Source organism: Salmo trutta, chromosome 11 (assembly GCF_901001165.1).
Source record: "Salmo trutta chromosome 11, fSalTru1.1, whole genome shotgun sequence".
Classification (NCBI taxonomy): Eukaryota; Metazoa; Chordata; class Actinopteri; order Salmoniformes; family Salmonidae; genus Salmo; species Salmo trutta.
The window spans coordinates 593301-609404 of NC_042967.1; the positions used below are offsets into that span (position 1 = coordinate 593301).

At 42.5% G+C, this 16104-nt stretch overlaps 1 protein-coding gene across 4 annotated transcripts in view; it reads right to left on the minus strand.

The window, feature by feature from the left end:
• The window catches only part of LOC115202052 (long-chain-fatty-acid--CoA ligase 1), a 54208-nt gene that overhangs the window by 9048 nt on the left and 29056 nt on the right, over positions 1-16104 (minus strand). For 3 of the 4 annotated variants that reach the window (XM_029765908.1, XM_029765907.1, XM_029765906.1), the window contains exons 3-16: positions 15367-15481; positions 11217-11281; positions 10808-10909; positions 10172-10271; positions 9301-9476; positions 9019-9051; positions 8775-8826; positions 7603-7676; positions 6259-6336; positions 5415-5549; positions 4721-4855; positions 2449-2544; positions 1802-1874; positions 1476-1564 (exon numbers count right to left, since the gene is read on the minus strand). In XM_029765908.1, the coding sequence (XP_029621768.1) occupies positions 1476-1564; positions 1802-1874; positions 2449-2544; positions 4721-4855; positions 5415-5549; positions 6259-6336; positions 7603-7676; positions 8775-8826; positions 9019-9051; positions 9301-9476; positions 10172-10271; positions 10808-10909; positions 11217-11281; positions 15367-15481 (1323 nt within the window). Of the gene's footprint in view, positions 1-1475; positions 1565-1801; positions 1875-2448; positions 2545-4720; positions 4856-5414; positions 5550-6258; positions 6337-6398; positions 6477-7602; positions 7677-8774; positions 8827-9018; positions 9052-9300; positions 9477-10171; positions 10272-10807; positions 10910-11216; positions 11282-15366; positions 15482-16104 lie in introns of all 4 variants that reach the window. The other variant, XM_029765909.1, reaches the window with a different exon arrangement.

The following is a 16104-nucleotide window of genomic DNA, read 5'->3' on the forward strand; positions in this document are numbered from 1 at the left end:
CACTAATGTTGGGCAATTAGCCTGGTTGCAGTCGGCCTTCCAATTCATCCCAAAAGTGTTATGGGGTTTAGTTCAGGTCTCTTTGCAGGCTTGTCAAATTCTTCCACAATAATCGACAAACCATTTCTGTATGGACCTCACTTTGTGCACGGGGGCATTGTCATGCTGAAACAGGAAAGGCCCTTCCCCAAACTGTTGATACAATGTTGGAAGCACAGAATCGTCATTGTATGCTGTAGCATTAAGATTTCCATTCACTGGATCTAAGGGGTATAGCCAGAACCATGAAAAAGAACCCCAGACCATTATTCCTCCTCCACCAACCGCATTTGGGCAGGTAGCGTTCTCCTGGCATTTGCCAAACCCAAATTCGTCCTTCAAACTGCCAGATGGTGAAGCGTGATTCATCACACCAGAGATCGAGTTTCCACTGCGCCAGAGTCCAATGGCAGTGAGCTTTACACCACTCCAGCCGACGCTTGGCATTGTGCATTGTGACCTAGGCATGTGTGCGGCTGCTCAGCCATGGAAACCCATTTCATGAAGCTCCCGACGAACAGTTCTTGTGCTGACGTTGCTTCCGGAGGCAGCTTGGAACTCGGTAGTGAGGGTTGCAACTGAGGACAGATGATTTTTACGCACTACGGCACACCGTGGTCCCAATCTGTGAGCTTGTGTGGCCTACCACATTGCAGATGAGCCGTTGTTGCCCCTAGACATTTCCACTTCACAATAATAGCACTTACAGTTGACTGGGGAGCTTTAACAGGGCAGAAGTTTTACGAACTGACTTGTTGGAAAGGTGGCATCCTATGACGGTGCTACGTTGAAAGTCACTGAGCTCCTCAGTAAGGCCATTCTACTGCCAATGTTTGGCTATGGAGATTGCATGGCTGTGTGCTCGATTTCATACACGTGCCAGCAATGGGTGTGACTGAAATAGCTGAATCCACTCATTTGAAGGGGTGTCCACATACCTTTGTATAAATAGTGTATGTCTTGGATAAATTCGGATAAGCTAGTAGCATAGCTAGCCATATAGAAATCGATGGTGGTATTTTAAGTCGTTTTTAAGTGTAATGCAGTTGATTGGTGATGACATGAACATGTATTGGAGTTGATAGGCTAATTTTGATGGGCGGCAATGAGGAAATTCTGGATCTATCCCCACCAGGGGGGACCCATGTGTGGAATTTCCATGGTGTTTACATTGTTTTGGTCGACCTCCAAACATCTCTTTACCGCATGTATTAAAGCCCTACCACTGCGCTTGGCCCTTATCTTTCAATATTTGCAGATCAGTAAGGTGGAAGCTTTACCACTATAGTGCTTATACCCATTCAGACCCTTCAGATATGCTAACATCGACTGGTTAGGGCCAAGGGGGAGGGACAGGGAGCAATTTGAGACTGGCTGTTCCAATCAAAGGCATGCAAGAAACCAATGTGGGACTTCCAATGTTCTTTACACCTCACCTCTCCTTCCCCATTGGCAGCAAAGTAGTTCATCTCCGTCACGTCCGCCAGCTTTACATAGTTGCAGGGCAGTGGAGCCCCCACATGACCTGGGCAGAAAGAGATGCGTTGTCACATTTCAGTAACACTTTATTTGTCTGTTCTTTCATAATGCCAACGTGGTCTCATAAGGTTTCATGAAGATTCCAGTGAGCCACACAAGACACAGAAGTAAAACTGTTCTTGTTCATTGTAGAACCATTTGTGTGAGTTGTTTGTTGGATTAAGCATGTGGTGGTATGCGGTAGTAATTGAATGCGTCGGTAACGCTTGAATGTGTGCATTACCTGCTGTCCAGTCCCCAGGCACGGACATGGTACACCCGGCTGTGCATTCAGTCTGACCATAGCCTTCGTAAAACTGTCAAGTAGAAGCACCAGACATTGATTTGAAAGCACTGTAATGGAGTAACTTGTGTTTCTGATGCTAGTATTATCCATCTTCAGCACCACAGCTGGCTGGTTGGGTAGGAGGTTGATTCCCAAGCATGAAGTGATTGTTTTGACTGATAGAAAGAGAACATTATTGAAATAATAGAAAAGTCAAAAGAGGGAGCTACTTCTAAGGTATGAAACGGGCTACATTCCGATTATCTACCTTTCTCCAGAAGAGGGTGCCTGTAAACTCTCCCTAAAGGATTTAAAAGGAAAGGACTAGTGTGTTGGATATGGGGGAAATTCCTTCCAGCCATGCTTGTACCAATCCAATGCTTTTAAATGCATGAGGGGGAGTGAATGAGTGCACACCTCTTTAGAAAGTTAAGGAATTGGAATGCAACCAGGCTCTGCATCCAAATTCGCTGGGAAAGGGGGCATTTGTGCACTCTTCCCCACACATTTAGAAGCATTGGATTGGTGGAAGCATGGACTAGAGAGAATTTATCCTTTTGTTCACCTGTCATTTAAATTTGTAAATCAATTAAGGGAAGTCTCACCTGGCAGCCAAGTGCGGCACGAAGGAACGTCAGGACGGTTGGAGAAACTGGGGCCGCTCCTGTGATCATCAGCCTCACACGACCCCCAAGACTGTTCTGGAGAACACAAAGGAGCAAAGACGTTGACATCCATGGTTGTCCCTCACACAATAGACCAGCGATTCTCAAATTTGGGTCGAGGGAGGTTTTGAATGGGTCGCGTGTCGAGTAATTTTCCTTTATAATATATTTTTGGTAAATTATTGGAAAAAAATAAATAAATACTCCAGCCTGAACTTAAACCAGGTAGAAAGTGTGTAGAAATGATTATGAATTTACATTTTTAAATAATTAGCAGCGCCATTTTTGGTTGATTCTGGTCTCAAACCAGTGAGTTTATTAAACCTTCAAGAACAGTGGCGACCCATTTTGTGCCCCACCAGTTCTTTTAATGTTGCCTGTTTTACATTAATACATGTCACATATGTTAGCAAACAACTTAAATATATATATATTTTTTTCATTGAGTTAATAAAGCCGCATACAAATATGGTCTCTTTTGTTTTCTTGAGTAAGGCAGCTCCAAAATGCAGGTGTTTCAGCCTTGCTCAGTGCTTTCTGTGGTGGTGGGGCAGCCAGTGGAAAATATGGAGTGTAGGGATTGGTAATGTTCTCTAATTGCGACGTGATTGGCTCAGTGTTCTTTCACTGATAGGGACACTGTCACCACAAAATCTACGGGGAGTGCTCAAGCCCCTTGGGTGCTGCCATAGAGTTACATTAGAAGTGCCCATCCATGGCGGCTCAAGGTCATAAGCCACAGATAAATATAACGTGATTTGACATAATTTTAACGTAGCTTTGATTGGACTGATCATGTCAACATAAAAGTTTCAAAATCTTAACTAGCAGTCATCATCATCATGAATCAAGTCGACAATCTACTGGAAAATCCATTTAAATCCTTGTTATAGGAGGAGAAATTATAGATAGGTTTTATCGGTGCTCATTGGCCGTAAACATTACACAACAAGTTGGAAATCGCAAATTCAACAATGAGTGGTTTAGGAGGACTCAGTGGCTAACTGCAAGCATTGCAAAGCAATCACTAACCTGCTATTCAGTAGTGGGTGTGTGGTCCAAATCTGGGTTTAAGGGTCTCTTTTCCAAGCTTAAAAGGATAAACATTCAACATTGGCCATGCTGTCAATCCAGCAGGACTTCTGCTGCATTCAAAACTGGACACTCGGAAATCACAAACTTCAGTGAGTTCATGACAACAGGGAAGTCTGGGGGGGGGGGGGGGGGGGGGAGCTCGGAATTTCAAGTCCGGATAACTGGCCTCTTTCTAGAGCTCCGACCTGAAGAACACCAACGTCATGATTCAACCTTGTCATGCATGAAAGCAAAGCCACTACACACACACACACAACAAAGATTCACATGCTAAAATCATCACTGATCAAGAATATGGGTAAAATGTAATAACTGACAAAAGTGGTGGGAATGTTGTTCCCACGTTGTCTACTTTCTACATTTAATATCAATATATCATTTAAAACAGACAAAAAAAATAAACGTAACATGTAAAGTGTTGGTCCCATGTTTCATGAGCTGAAATAAAAGATCCCAGAAATGTTCCATACACACAAAAAAGCTTCTCTCAAGTTGTGTGCAAAAATGTGTTTACATCCCTTAGTGAGCATTTCTCCTTCGCCAAGATAATCCATCCACCTGACAGGTGTGGCATATCAAGAAGCTGATTAAACAGCATAATCAGTACACACGTGCACCTTGTGCTGAGGACAAAAGGCCACTAAAATATGCAGTTGAGGGAGTGTGCAATTGACATGCTGACTGCAGGAATGTCCACCAGAGCTGTTGCCAGAGAATTTAATGTTCATTTCTCTACCATAAGCCGCATCCAACGTTGTTTTAGAGAATTTGGCAGTACGTCCAATAGGACTCACAACCGCAGGACTCACAACCGCAGACCACGTGTAATTTTGCATGTGCATTTCCCCCCCAGTTAATTAAGGGTTGCATTATAATACTTCATACAAATTTGCCATGATGGAAAATGCTAATGTGTGGCAGTTTCTTACCACCTAGGGTTAATGTTTTACAATTAACCCTAGTCTTTACAATACCCACAATCCTAACTAAATTAAAAAACACCCTAATCTTAACCCTCACCCAGAACCCGAAACCTAAACTTAGCTCATGTAAGTCGCAACATTAAAGTCAACATTGTCCTTTCTAGCACGACCATCTGGTTCCTATCCATGGGTACCTGGACTTTTTGGAAGATGAGCTTGTCCCACAAGCTGTCCTTCCTGACCACGCCATTCATCATCTCCGCATGCTTCCTCCTGGAGGCAAAAACCAGCAGCCACCTCTTCAGTGACGAGTTGGCCTGTCCGAAGATCTATGAAGGAGAGACAGAAAATATCTTATTTGTCCATCTTGCAAAGGATTTGTCTTTTGCCCTGCTCCCAACCTTGTGACTCCGTCAAGGGCAAGACTGGAGTGGATGGGTAGCTACAATCTGTAAAGCAGCAGCCCATAGGTTGACAGTTCAGCTTGCTCTTTTATTGAACAGCCCAGGATTTGAACCAGCGACTGTCCGGCTACTGGTCCGCCTGTCTGACCTCTGGGCAACATACCGCCCCTTCTCCAAAGAAGAGAGTATTCAACAACATATCAAACCCCAAGCAATCTAGGCCACTGAGCTATTTGAAACCTTTGTGGTTGAATTCAGTCCAACACGCCTTTAAAATTGTTTATGAAGCATCTTGGTTTACAAACCTTTGCTCTCACCCACCCATGCCTTAAATAAGGTTTCGATACACATGTACAACTGTTCTAAGAAATGTTTGTATTCGTCTTTTGTGCATGTCCAATTCAAATAAATCCAGCTACTGGTGCTAAGTGATATGGTCATATGATTGTTGGAAACAACCCTCAGGGTCTACAGTATATCTGACCTTGTCAAACATGCGGTTGAGCAGGCGGGGGACCACAGGGAAGACTGTGGGCTGCAGGGTCTTCAGGTCGTCCATCAGGAGCCGGATGTCCCCCTGAAAATAGCCAATCCGGGCACCGTGCACCAGGATCACTCCCTGGAGAACGGAGGAGGTGTGAGAAGGAGGCAGACGAAAAGGAAGAGTGTCCGTTAACTGCCAAGTACGTGTCAAATATGTTCAATATATTTCAGGTGATTTTGCTTAGAGTTTGCACTTTTGTGACTATTCCGTTGGTTCCATGGTACCGGGCAAACTAAATCAGGCTAAGCCCAAGTATGACATGTGTATTAAACAGGGGCAATTTGCAATTGCTACATCCATTTTTGGACTTTTAAATTAAAATGGTACACACGAGAAGAATATAACTTATGCCTGATGAGCTTAGTCCAACTATCATACCCCATCAGAACCCAAAATATAAGCTTGTTTTACTCTGTAAACAAAGAAAATGTACTATATAGCCACAAAACAAGGTTAAAACTATAATGTTGATATCATGGATGAGCAATCCTTGCATCCATAGCTGTTTATGAATTTGAGAGTGATTCAATTTCTACAGCCCCATCCCTCAGCTTTTTACAGAACCAGGGGTGTGGAGACTGCTTTGTTATTGTTTATACTGCTGATTGCCGCTTTAAGGTCGAATACACAATATGTATATATATCCTGAAGCACACCTTAAAAATTAAGTTTTTTTTCTATCTTACAAAAGTTGTGCACTGGGCCTTCACTAGTCCTGTATTAGCAGAGGGTGAAATGAAACAAGGGGTTCCTGCTTCTCCTCATTCTCAGTTTCAGTACGTACCTCCACCACCCTCTCAAACATGTGTGCTAGAGGTAGGTAGGACATGTGAATGTCGTGGACGTTCAGCATGCAGTGCACCTGCGGAAGACACACACACACACACACACACACACACACACACACGTCAGGCATTGCATTACCTCAAAAACCTTCTCAAACATGTGGGCCAATGGTAGGAAGGAGATGAGCACATCCTTAGTGCTGGGCTTGAGTATGCTCTGAGTAGACACTGGGTGGAAAAATACATGGAATGGAAAAAAAGGAAGAGGGAACAGATAGGACAGACAGGAAAGTCAACACGAAGATTGAGGAACAAGAGCGAGAAAAAAATAAGACTTGATTTTAAAGGGCATTTAGCAGGGCGGCAGTAAGGTAGTGCAAAGGCTTGGAAAATAGCAGCTTTATACAGTGTGGAATACAACAGTACATATTAACATGACACTAAGCATAATTATACTTTTTTTACCTTGATTTAACTAGGCATGTCAGTTAAGAACAAATTCTTATTTACAATGAAGGCCTGGGAACAGACTGCATTGTCCAGGGGCAGAACGACAGATTTTTACCTTATGAGCTCGGGGATTCAATCTAGCAACCTTTCGATTACTGGCCCAACGCTTTAACCACTAGGCTACCAGCCACCCCATAATAAGTCCCCATTTTGTTTTACTTGTCCACCTAAGGCAGAGGCAAATGTTAAGATAAAAATAGCTGTTTTTAAGCCAGGTTTGTTATTGCAAATAAGAAATTGTTTTCTATTGTTCCCAGGTTGAATAAATTCTACTTACTGTTATAAGAAAAACACTTCTGTGATGTGCTAGCGTCACAAAACAGACAGAGATTGCCATCTACACCAAAACACCCATCATACACAGGCAGCCCAAATCTGATATTTCACCCAATTATTGGTTAAAGACGTGATCTGATTGATCAAAAGACCAGTAAGTTGGCAAAATATCAGAATTGGGCAGCCATAGACAATACTCGAGCACAAACCTTGATTTTTTTTTATACGTGTCAGCTGCTTGTTGTTATTGCTCAGATTCTTGTGTTAGTTCTCCAACTAAGAAGATTGCAGACTAAGGAGCTTCGGTTTGGAGGACTAACTTTGGGGGTCTCTTGGTTCTTAAACTAGTACCCCAATGTCCCAAACAAGGCTTTTTATGAGAACAAAAACAGTATGCAATCTGCCTTCTGTGAGAATATGCAGTGGCTACATTTCAAATAAGTTGTCATGCAAATCACGTGTCATGATGCCTATATTTCTTTTGATATTCATAATGCTTACATTTCCTGTGATACGGCATTCAGGGAACAAATTAATCAAAAGGGTGGTTAGTTTACCTCTGTTATCTTGATGAAAGCAGCGCAATTGGCGATAACATTGCCATGTGTAAGCATTCCACCCTTTGGGTTTCCTGGGAGAAAAGAAAACAAGTGACCGTTTATTAAATCTTGATGGTTAGACGCATCACGTTTCCAGTATGCAATATCACTAATAAAAGAGTCAGTAATTAACGTGTGTGGGTCTCCATTCATGAAAACACACAATGGATTAGTACCATTTTTCATCAACTGGAACTTCTTGTCACGAGGGTCCAAGAGTAACACACATCCTCCTGATCATACATGTACTTGCATATACACAGTATGTGTTACTTCACACTTGACTATCATACTATTTGTATTAATGTATTACATTATACATGTCAGTGTACTGGCCTATTTTTTCTACTGTGTTGCTTTTCCAATAAGACTGATCATACTTTTAAAATGTCTACTCTCCCTACTTTGAAACTTTGAATCCCTGACTATGAAAAGCCTGACCTTAGAGTCTTGAAGTGTTTGAACCCTCTATAGCCATTATGGTTATTTTCAGACCCTGCTGGTCCTCTATAAACATTTGACCAGCTTGAAAAACAATCTGGCCTTAAATGGTACTCTTAAATCTCTACCCGGTACAGCCAGAAGAGGACTGGCCACCCCTCGAAGCCTGGTTCCTCTAGGTTTCTTCCTGTTCCTGCCTTCCAATGAGTTTCCTGGCCACTGTGCTTCTACCTCTGCAATGCTTACACTATGGGGTTTCAGGACAGGTATCTCAAATCAATTCATATTTTATTTGTCACATGCGACGAATACAACAGGTTTAGACCTTACCATGAAATGCTTAGTTACAAGCCCTTAACCAACAATGCAGTTCAATAAATAGAATTAAGAAAATATTTACTAAATAAACTAAAGTAAGAAATAAAATAAAAAGTAACAATAATGAGGCTATATACAGGGGGTACCGTTACCGAGTCAATGTGCTGGGGTACAGGTTAGTTGAGGTAGTTTGTACATTTAGGTAAGGGTAAAGTGACTATGCATAGATAATAAACAGCGGGTAGCAGCAGTGTAAAAACAAAGGGGGGGGGGGCTTTATAAAATACATTTGATTGTTTTAATGTGGGATATCTAAATTGTGAAATACAGAGTAATGACATGAAAGCAGAATTCATGCACACCACACACACCTGTGGTTCCACTAGTGAAGCAGATGAGTGCCAGGTCCTCTGGTGTTGGGGGCTATAGCAGACCACAAAGAGATTTAAGAGCATCTAGTAGCATGTTACTTTAACAGTACAGACATGGATACTCAAACAAATAACATAGTAAAGACAGAATAATAACCTATTACTTATTTGTTTCTTTGGGATTCATAAAAAAATCACCACTGTTTGAATTATTTGCAATATGGATTTGTCCAGTCCTACTTACCAATGGCTGCTGGTGGTGGGCCTTGCCAACAGCCTGAGGGTGACAAAGAAACCATAAAGAAAACATGACACATAATTCAGTTTCATTTTCCCCGCAATGAAACATTAGCTCACTACCATAAAACATAGCTGGGATAAGCATAATCAAACTAAACTAGAGAACATAGATCAAAATGAGCACTCCGCTCAAACACGCTGGTTTTCTCAATGAGCCTCTGGATAAGAGCCTTTGCTAAAACGCGTCTACTGTAAACATAGAAGTACATGACATTTTAGAGCTTACCTCCACATCCTTCAGGCTAAGGATCTCGATGCCGCTCTGCTGTCCGCGGGCCACAAGCTCCTCATCGAAGGCCTCCATGAGCACGATGGTCTTCAACGTGTGCTCCTTGCCGCTCACGCAGTCCAGGATGAGCCGCACTTTGTCCACCAAGTCACAGATCACTGTAGAGATAGCGGCTGAAAACATGGGATGGCACTGGGTTATTTGTCATCTTTTTTTTATGGTCAACTGTTATTTTTGAGTGTTCTGTGACGGTCGTAATGGTATAGTCCTGTCTTTTGTCCTGAGAAATGTACTTAGTTACACATCAATGTAATGTTTTTGTAGAAAGCCTACAACAGTGACATAACCATGTCAACAGTGACATAACCATAATGTTTATGCAGATTACATTTCTTTTACGTTTTCAGTGCTTTATAAACTTATGTTCAAATGATAACTTCTATATCATGAACAAATCTTTGAGGGCCGTGTCTGCTGGTTGATACTAGTTCATTCTACAGCTGTTGAGGAAGCTTAGACAGACACGTTTGCCAGTGTGGAATGTAGCTACTGTAGGCCCTTAGCACACCATGTAGATCTGGAAGGATTCAATAGGTGTATGAACTATGGTAATAGCCCCACCTTGCTTTCTGAATTGGAACTTCTACCATATTACTTGCATCTATCCAACCTATTCAGCTCGAAATAACTGCCGTAATATAGAATCTTGAGTGTGTGGTACCCATGAGTAAAATTGCCATAATCTAAGGGGCTTTTCCTGTTCTAGCAATTCTATTTCTATGGAAAAGTCTAGGGGCCGATTTTGGATATCAGGCCGCACTAGTGTGACCTTGTTCCAAATGGCGTTTGTGGTTGCCCTGTGACATACCTTGGTCGATGATGTATTCAATGGCCTCGAGGCCTAGCGTGTCATACAGTGGTACACACACCAGGGAGTATGTGTAACAGGCCAGCTCTGAAATGGTCCACTGTAGGAGAGGACATGGATAACATCAGTACAGGGGTCAAATTTTCACGCCGGGTCCGAAATCATTCTTGCTAAAAGCATATACCATGTACAATCCATACTATTTATTATCGACTGTTTAGTAAATATGTATCCAGTAAGCAACAAATATCAACATACTTATAGTGACACTGAGGTGTCGTCACAGACTATAAGTTGTTGTCAAACACACCTGGGTCTGAAAAGACAATGCTCTTTCTCAATAGTGTGGAGCAAAGTCATACTAGATGAGAAGCCAAAATATGACATCCTGGAAATTCTCTTCCTCAATAGAGTGGAGCAAATTCATACTAGATGAGAAGTCAAAATAAACGACAACCTAGTCAAAAAGCTTAGTACATTTTTTAAATATTATATACTAAACTTTATTTTTAGTATACGCAAGTACAGGTATTCAGACGCAGCCAGTGAATATGTAAAAGGGATGTGTGCACAAGTGAAAGCAAGAGTGTGCAAGAAAGAGGGCGAGAAAGAATTGTTGCTGCTCATTCCTCTTACCTCTGGTCTATTCTGGGAAAAGATGCCGATATGCTTGTCTCCAGTATGGGAGTGCCCTCTGTGGAGAAGAGCCGAGCCAATGCACTCGGCTTTGTCTGCCACCTTCAAAAAACAAATAGCAAAGATGCTCTGCTTTTTCCCATTTGAACAATCATATGAACAATACCGGTTTGAGGGAATTCATTGATATGAATTTCAAAAAGGTAAAGAAAATATCAATATAAAAAAAGGGCACATCGCTCATTTGTTAATGGCGTATATATCCAATTCAGTTCATTGTTAAAAACTGACTAACTGAAGAACGAACTAATTCACAAAATAAGCTGCAAAATGTCTAAAGTCCGTTGCTCAAAGAGAAACCAACTGGAATTACTTTTCCATCGAACCAAAAATTGCCAGTATAGCTCACCTCTCGGTATGATAGCCACTTGTAAGGCTGGTTGGGTTCTCTTGATCCTAGACAGGGCCCACCCACTGGAAAGTAAAATACAGTGCCCTGGTGATGACAAACTCACTGCGGTTCTCTACATGCTTACTGATGGAAAACCATGGTCCTTATACAATATTCTTCTCACAACTTAATATAAAAGTTTTAGAATTTTTAGATGTGTGTATTGCTAAATATTACTCCAGTGTTGGCCCTCAAAGCATAAGCATTTTGCTGCACCTGCGATAACGTGCAAATCTGTGTACATGACCAAAACACATTGATTTGATGATAAACCACAAGTCAGTTACAACTAGACCGGGGTAAAAATACTATTTGAAATCATTTCAAATATACTGCTCAAAAAAATAAAAGGAAACACTTAAACACATCCTAGATCTGAATGAAAGAAATAATCTTAAATACTTTTTTCTTTACATAGTTGAATGTGCTGCCAACAAAAATCACACAAAAATAAATCAATGGAAATCCAATTTATCAACCCATGGAGGTCTGGATTTGGAGTCACACTCAAAATTATAGTGGAAAACCACACTACAGGCTGATCCAACTTTGATGTAATGTCCTTAAAACAAGTCAAAATGAGGCTTAGTAGTGTGTGTGGCCTCCATGTGCCTGTATGACCTCCCTACAACGCCTGGGCATGCTCCTGATGAGGTGGCGGATGGTCTCCTGAGGGATCTCCTCCCAGACCTGGACTAAAGCATCCGCCAACTCCTGGACAGTCTGTGGTGCAACGTGGCATTGGTGGATGGAGCGAGACATGATGTCCCAGATGTGCTCAATTGGACTCAGGTCTGGGGAACGGGCGGGCCAGTCCATAGCATCAATGCCTTCCTCTTGCAGGAACTGCTGACACACTCCAGCCACATGAGATCTAGCATTGTCTTGCATTAGGAGGAACCCAGGGCCAACCGCACCAGCATATGGTCTCACAAGGGGTCTGAGGATCTCATCTCGGTACCTAATGGCAGTCAGGCTACCTCTGGCGAGCACATGGAGGGCTGTGCTGCCCCCCAAAGAAATGCCACCCCACACCATGACTGACCCACCGCCAAACCGGTCATGCTGGAGGATGTTGCAGGCAGCAGAACGTTCTCCACGGCGTCTCCAGACTCTGTCACGTGCTCAGTGTGAACCTGCTTTCATCTGTGAAGAGCACAGGGCGCCAGTGGCGAATTTGCCAATCTTGGTGTTCTCTGGCAAATGCCAAACGTCCTGCACCGTGTTGGGCTGTAAGCACAACCCCCACCTGTGGACATCAGACCCTCATACCACCCTCATGGAGTCTGTTTCTGACCGTTTGAGCAGACACATGCACATTTGTGGCCTGCTGGAGGTCATTTTGCAGGGCTCTGGTAGTGCTCCTTTTGCTCCTCCTTGCACAAAGGCGGAGGTAGCGGTCCTGCTGCTGGGTTGTTGCCCTCCTACGACCTCCATGTCTCCTGATGTACTGGCCTGTCTCCTGGTAGCGCCTCCATGCTCTGGACACTACGCTGACAGACACAGCAAACCTTCTTGCCACAGCTCGCATTGATGTGCCATCCTGGATGAGCTGCAACCTGAGCCACTTGTGTGGGTTGTAGACTCCGTCTCATGCTACCACTAGAGTGAAAGCACCGCCAGCATTCAAGTGACCAAAACATCAACCAGGAAGCATAGGAACTGAGAAGTGGTCTGTGGTCCCCACCTGCAGAACCACTCCTTTATTGGGGGCGTCTTGCTAATTGCCTATAATTTCCACCTGTTGTCTATTCCATTTGCACAACAGCATGTGACATTTATTGTCAATCAGTGTTGCTTCCTAAGTGGACAGTTTGATTTTACAGAAGTGTGATTGTGTTGTTTAAGTGTTCCCTTTATTTTTTTGAGCAGTGTACTTTGTGCTTGATTGAGCTTGCCTGGTGCAGTGGAAGCAATTTGCACACGTGCAAATCCTTCCGTCTGGCACACCAGGCAGCCAAAAGCAAAGGCTAAAACGTATTTGAAAGATTTCAAATAGTATTTGAACTCCGGTCTGGTTACAACCATAGGTCTCCAGGGTTGCACCAATCTTGCAGAGAACAATTCACACATCCCAAGAGTGTGCTGCTGAAAAGAATAGCATGATGCAGACAAAGTCGTAAGAAAACCTGAAACTCTACCTCTAGGAATTGAAGGTATGATAACAACTCTATAATATGGTATGTGATGATTTCAATTGAATTTGGGACATTATCATCAAATCATTTTGTTGTGGTTCCCTTGTTCTTGCAAAAGATAGATAGATATATATATATCTATCTATCTATCTATGTGTAACACACTATCTGCATCAGCGTACTGCACATACAGTTGAAGTCGGAAGTTTACATTAACGAGTTTTAATGACTCCAACCTAAGTGTTTTAACCACTCCACACATTTCTTGTTAACAAACTTGATGTCCTAACGGACTATACTTTATGGATGACACAAGTAATTTTTCCAACAATTGTTTACAGACAGATTATTTCACTATCACAATTCCAGTGGGTCAGAAGTTTACATACACTAAGTGGACTGTGCCTTTAAACAGCTTGAAAATTCCAGAGAACGGTGCCATGGCTTTAAAAGCTTCTGATTGACTCAAATGATGTCAATTAGCCTATTGGAGGTGTACCTGTGGATGTATTTCAAGGTCCACCTCCAAACTCAGTGCCCCTTTGCTTGACATCATGGGAAAATCAAAAGTAGTCAGCCAAGACTTCAGAAAAAAAAATTGTAGACCACAAGTCTGGTTCATCCTTGGGAGCAATTTCCAAACGCCTGAAGGTACCACGTTCATCTGTACTAACAAGTACGCAAGTATAAACACCATAGGACCACGCAGCCGTCATACCACTCAGGAAGGAGACGCGTTCTGTCTCCTAGAGATGAACGTGCTTTGGTGAGAAAAGTGCATATCAATCCCAGAACAGCAGCAAAGGACCTTGGGAAGATGCTGGAGGAAACCGGTACGAAAGTATCTATATCCACAGTAAAACGAGTCCTATATCGACATAACATGAGAGGCCGCTCAGTAAGCAAGAAGCCACTGCTCCAAAACCGCCATAAAAAAGCCAGACTATGGTTTGCAACTGCACATGGGGACAAAGGTCGTACTTTTTGGAGAAATGTCCTCTGGTCTGATGAAACAAAAAATACCTGTTTGGCCATAATGACCATCGTTATGGTTTGGAGGAAAAAGGGGGAAGCACAGAACACCATCCCAACCGTGAAGCACAGGGGTGGCAGCATCAGGTTGTGGGGGTGCTTTGTGGCAGGAGAGATTGGTGCACTTCACAAACTAGATGGCATCATGAGAAAGGACAATTATGTGGATATATTTGAAGTAACATCAAGACATCAGTCAGGAAGTTAAAGCTTGGTCACAAATGGGTCTTCCAAATGGACAATGACCCCAAGCATACTTCCAAAGTTGTGGCAAAATGGCTTAAAGACAACAAAGTCAAGGTATTGGAGTGGCCCTCACAAAGCCATGACCTTAATCCTATAGAAAATTTGTGGGCAGAACTGAAAAAGCGTGTGCAAGCAAGGAGGCCTACAAACCTGACTCCGTTACAACAGCTCTGTCAGGAGGAATGGGCCAAAATTCACCCAACTTATTGTTGGAAGCTTGTGGAAGGCTACCCGAAACATTTGACCCAAGTTAAACAATTTAAAAAGGCAATGGCAATGCTACCAAATACTAATTGAGTGCATGTAAACTTCTGACCCACTGGGAATGTGATGAAAGAAATAAAACCTGAAATATATCACTCTCCACTATTATTAACTTTTCACATTTTTAAAATAAAGTGGTGATCCTAACTGACATAAGACAGTTAATTTTTACTAGGATTAAAATGTCAGCAATTATGAAAAACTGAGTTTAAATGTATTTGGCTAAGGTGTATGTAAACTTCAACTGTATATTATTCAAATGAACTATCAAAATATTGATTTACTAATACAGTTTCTTACTATTAAGAGTATGTCTTGTCTGTTTCTGCATGCCCGTTGTCCTTTGTGTCTGTCTATAACTCAACTAAATAAAGATATATATATATATATATACCCCCCAAAAACACTGTTTGTGGAAGAGTACTCACTGGACACACGCATGCCTCGGAGGAATACCTCGTACATGGTCCGTGCGTCACTGTAGTAGTGCGTCATGTGCTCGTCGTTGTTATTCAGAATGGACCGCCTGACGTAACCGTCACCCTGTGAGTAGAGCGAGGCATCGTTAAGAAGTTGGGTTTTAAGAACATTTTGAAATGCAAATCCCCCCCCCCCCTGTTTTGCTACAGTGTGCCCTACTGAACAGTATGTGCCACTGAAAAACTGATTCACTTAGAACTGGGGTAGACAGGACAGTCTTACCCTGTGAGGGCTGGTGTGTGTGCAGACTTCTGTTCTAGCCAAGCAGCAACACACCCAATTCCAATAATCTTTAATCAAGAATTTGGTGATTAGTAGAATAGTAACGGTTTGGCTGGAACAAAGGCATGCATCCACACCGGTCCTTGCAGGGGGAAGATTTATTGCCCATCACTCAATTAGAGCAGTTTTAATCAATCTTGGTCCTGGGGCCCACAGGGTGTGCCGGCTTTTGTTCCAACACAGTATGAACACACCTGATTCAATTAATCAAGGGCTCGATCCATTGAAATGAAAGTGTTACTGCTGGGCAGACAAAATGCTTGCTCACTGTGTGTATCCCAAGGACCATGGTAAAAAAAAAAAAAAAGAGCTGAAAGAATCGGTTAGTCTGAACAAAGGCAATAACTGTTTTTACCACGCTTCTTAACTTCCTGCATTCAAACCAACCATGAACATGTGTCGCA